Source organism: Mandrillus leucophaeus, unplaced genomic scaffold, assembly GCF_000951045.1.
Source record: "Mandrillus leucophaeus isolate KB7577 unplaced genomic scaffold, Mleu.le_1.0 Scaffold295, whole genome shotgun sequence".
NCBI lineage: Eukaryota > Metazoa > Chordata > Mammalia > Primates > Cercopithecidae > Mandrillus > Mandrillus leucophaeus.
The window spans coordinates 544545-548830 of NW_012103087.1; the positions used below are offsets into that span (position 1 = coordinate 544545).

Below are 4286 nucleotides of genomic sequence, written 5' to 3' on the forward strand. Positions count from 1 at the left end.
GTTAGTAAAAAGAAAACAAACTGCATGGGTTAGACATTGGCCTGTCTGTATCTGATGTAACTCCTTTATTTTCCAATGCTTCTTAGGCATTTGGACTCCAGTGATGCATGAGAAGAGAAATGTGCTGCACTGCCATGAATTCCAAATTAGGAGAACAAAATATCCATTCAAAAGTACAGTGTCATATTGTTTATATCTTTGGTTTATCTATTGAGGTTAGAAATGGAAGGAAATACAATTTGAATCCAAAATACCCAGAGGGTGAGTAAAATGAAAGATTCAGCTGTGGTATTTACTTTGGAAATGTACCAGCAATAGTAATAAAAAGTGGTTTCTCTTACTTTACCAAGGAGGACAGCCATTTTGTGACGCCATCTGCCTTTATTGAGAGAGGCAACTCTGATCCAAATATTTAACTGTGAGTTATAAATCCAGACATCACGGCTGTTGATTCTTCCACCTTTAAATGCAAAACCAATGTACACACAATAATTTATCACAATATAGCTGTCACCAAGAGATCTGTGCCACCAAGGCATAGGTAAAGAAAACATGGAATTCATTCATCTAATTCAAGAATTTGAGAATTCAGCTCAATAAAGACCTCTTGAAGTTTAATGGAAATAGTTCTACAGAGCAAATTTAAACTTTACCAATTGTTATCTTGATACGTGATAATTATAGATCCAAAATAATAAAATACAGGATGTGAATTTTACAAACATAAAACATTATTAATTTAAGAGTAAGACATCGGAAGCACCCAAATAATGGTATTATTCTAAAGGTTTGTTCTTTAAATCACCCATTTTTCAAAAAGCATACTATTGTAAAAAATAAAGTATGTATTGTTATATTTCTCAGTGTGGATAATATATACAATAATCTGCAACGCTGGTGAAATTATTTTACCAATTAACAGACTTCCCATGATAGACACTATAGTTATACTTTGTATAAGTCTGTCATTTTATTTTCTAATTTTAAAGGTAACATATCACATATCATAAAGAAGTTCAAGTTAAGAATTTTAAAGCAAATCTTATTTCATAAACTTTGGGGAGAATTTCAAAAACATGGGTGAATTAGAGATGCTTAATTCTACGAGTACTTCTGACATGCAAAGAGGTAAAGTTTAAAAAATTATAGCATATTCTACATGCATTTGAGAGCATTTAAAATATGACATGATTAAAGGCATTTTCTGGTGGATCTTTTGTAAGTCATTCCATGTCATCTTGTACCTGTTTGTGTTTTTTTTGTTGTTTTTGTTTGTTTGTTTTTTGTTTTTGAGACTGAGTCTCACTTTGTCACCAGGCTGGAGTGCAGTGGTGCAATCTCGGCTCACTGCAATCTCCACCCCCTGAGTTCAAGCGATTCTCCTGACTCAGCCTCCCGAGTAGCTGGGACTACAGTTGCCCACCACCACACACGGCTAATTTTTGTATTTTTTTTAGCAGAGATGGGGTTTCACCATGTTGGCCAGGATGGTCTCGATCTTCTGACCTGGTGATCTGCCCGCCTCGGCCTCCCAAAATGCTGGGATTACAGGTGTGAGCCACCGTGCCTGGCCTTGTACCTGCTTTTAAGAGCAAAAAGTCATGCTTGGTTTTATTTGTTGTAAACTGATCTTCCTAAAGTGGGAGTATTCACATTTTAAGACACTGTGGATGTTTAAAATAATGAAGCTGTGTCCAAATTAAAAGTAGCTACTGTAATAATTCTATATTTACCTGAAACAAGAATGTCATTCCTTAGAGCACAGACTGCATACTCTGATTTGGTAAATTCTGGAAGCTTAGCCAAAGACTTCCATTCTCCTGTTACAGGATCATAGCACTCAGTGTATGGAAGATTAAATCCTCCAACTCGCTCACATCCTCCAACGACAACTATTACCTCAGAATAGCCAGTGGACCTAAAATAATAATAATTAGTGTACATAAATAATATTACATTAAAATATTCTCAAGATTTTTTCTTAAAACTCTAAAAACAAACCACACACTATTATAAACAGTTAAGTTTCTTCTCTGTGCATGTGCCAAACAGTACAGGCTGGAAATTACTTACTTTGAGAACCTTTACAGGGGAGCTAGTGACATCATTATTCCACAGAAAATTTCTGTTGGTATTTTTTACTATTGGTTTTGACCTGAAAATTGTGAAGCAGTCCAAAAATCCTATCTAACCCAATCAGAACCCTGGGAATATTAAGGATGACTTTCAAATGCAGTTTTGCAGTGATTCAGATATGCATAACCACACAAGGGAAGATAATGCATTTTTTTCTAACTGTAGGAAAATGGTGCTTTTTCATCAGCTTGCTAGTTCTAAAAAATTAATTCATAGTATAATTCAAGCACCCTTTAAAGGAATATGTATATGTGCTTGTTTAGAAATTAATATTTAAAATACAAAGTCAAGTAAATTAAGGTAATCCAACTCAAAATATTGGGTAATCACTAAAAAGGCTAACAGAGTTTATAACAAAGAATGTTAAAGGAGAAAAGCAAGATGAAAAATTGTACATTAGGCATGTTCAATACTATCTAAAAAGTGTATCTGGAAAGAATATACCAAAATGCTAAAGATAGTTGTCTCTGAATTGTGTGGCTCCCATTTCTCTCATTACAAATTTCCAAACCAATAATGAGCCTGAGCTATTTTTAGAATGCAAAAAACAGCTTTTAACACCACTAAAAGAATTCTAATGTTTATGTTAATCGCTAGCTTCTGTCATTTTAAAAATTTAAAATAGAGACAGGAATAACCAAAAGCTTATCCACAATTTTTTTGTTCTTAAGGTTCAATTGACAGTTTAGGAATTTTAAAATTATTTAGCTTTTATATTTTTCACAAATATAATCTAAATGAAAATGTTTCATATTTACATTTTATGGTTGCTACAAGTTAAGTCTCACAAGAAAAATGCCAACAATCCTTCTTCTCTTACTTAAATATAGAGGGGGAAAAAAAAACCCACATCAGAACACTGATTTGTAATTTTAGTCAGTGTGCTGTTACACAATTACAGTAGGAAAAAAACAAGTAATACTGGCGTGTCTCTTTTAACAGAGCTATTCTAGCTATATTTACTCAGAGCTATGTCAACTAACCAAATCACTTACCTATTCTATGCCAGGCATACTTTTTCCATTATAAAATCAGAAATACATATGGGAGAAAAGAATTCTCTCCATACATGCAACCAAAAGTACTTTTAGGAATCCAGGAAATTATATAACCTTTACCTAGTATTCAGTAAAACATTAACAGAAGGACCCAAATATTATCAGTAATATTTACTATTTTCCAAGTAATTCCAAAATAAAAATATTAAAAATAAAGAGGGCACAGCACCAGATACTTTAGTAGTATAACTACTGATTTATCATTCTTTCCATTAAGTATCATTTCCTAAAACACACTTAAAATCTAAGACAAATCATCAAAAAAAGGTGATATTCCTCAAAGTCTTATTTATTGGTTAATCAAAACAAACACTGTTAGTCACTGAAGTTAAATCACTTCTAACTGTCTTAATATAAAATCCAGAGTAATGATTATATATCATAGGATATTGTTTTATCCTTTCCTTATTGCACATTACTTGGTTTATACTTTCCCTTTTTTTAACTTGCTTGCCTTTTTCAAGACTTCTTAGCCCGATAAACATATGTTATCTGTTTTTGTACTTTGGAACAGAAAGAGAAAACAGCATGAAAAGCTAATTGCTAAAATATTTAGTACCAATAAATAAAGGGTAACTTCAATGTCTGCTAGAACGTGTGTCTATCTGAAAGGATTAGCAAGCTAGTAGTTTTACTTGTATTAAATATCCTATTTGTAACCAAATGGCTTTTAGCTATATCTGATATTCTCATCAGAGACTGTTAACCCAATAAAAGCATTATTTCTTGAGCTTGGAGACTTATCTCAGGCAGAGAGCTAATGGCCTTAAAGGAAATAGGTTACTCCAGCTGATAATGGCAAGTAAAACAAAATGGCAGGCAAGATGATAGTATAGCATAAATAAAATTTTGGATACCCATGTAATCTGTTTCTAGAGTGAATGTCATGTCACTGTATTTCACTAATTTTTTTTTTTTTTAAAATAGAGACAAGGTCTTACTCTATTGCCAAGGCTAGAGTACAGTGGTGAGATCGTGGCTCACTGCCACTCCAACTCCTGGCTGAAGTGAGCCTCTTGCCTCAGCCTCCCAGGTAGTTGGGACTACAGGCACATGTCACCACATCTAGTGAATTTAAATTTTTTTTTTTTT

General features: G+C 33.2%; 1 protein-coding gene across 2 annotated transcripts in view; it reads right to left on the minus strand.

The window, feature by feature from the left end:
• The window catches only part of KLHL24 (kelch-like family member 24), a 58198-nt gene that overhangs the window by 26537 nt on the left and 27375 nt on the right, over nt 1-4286 (minus strand). For both annotated transcript variants that reach the window (XM_011986144.1, XM_011986145.1), the window contains 2 exons: nt 1734-1918; nt 342-460 (listed from right to left, as the gene is read on the minus strand). In XM_011986144.1, coding sequence (XP_011841534.1) covers nt 342-460; nt 1734-1918 — 304 coding nt within the window. The remainder of the gene's footprint in view (nt 1-341; nt 461-1733; nt 1919-4286) is intronic.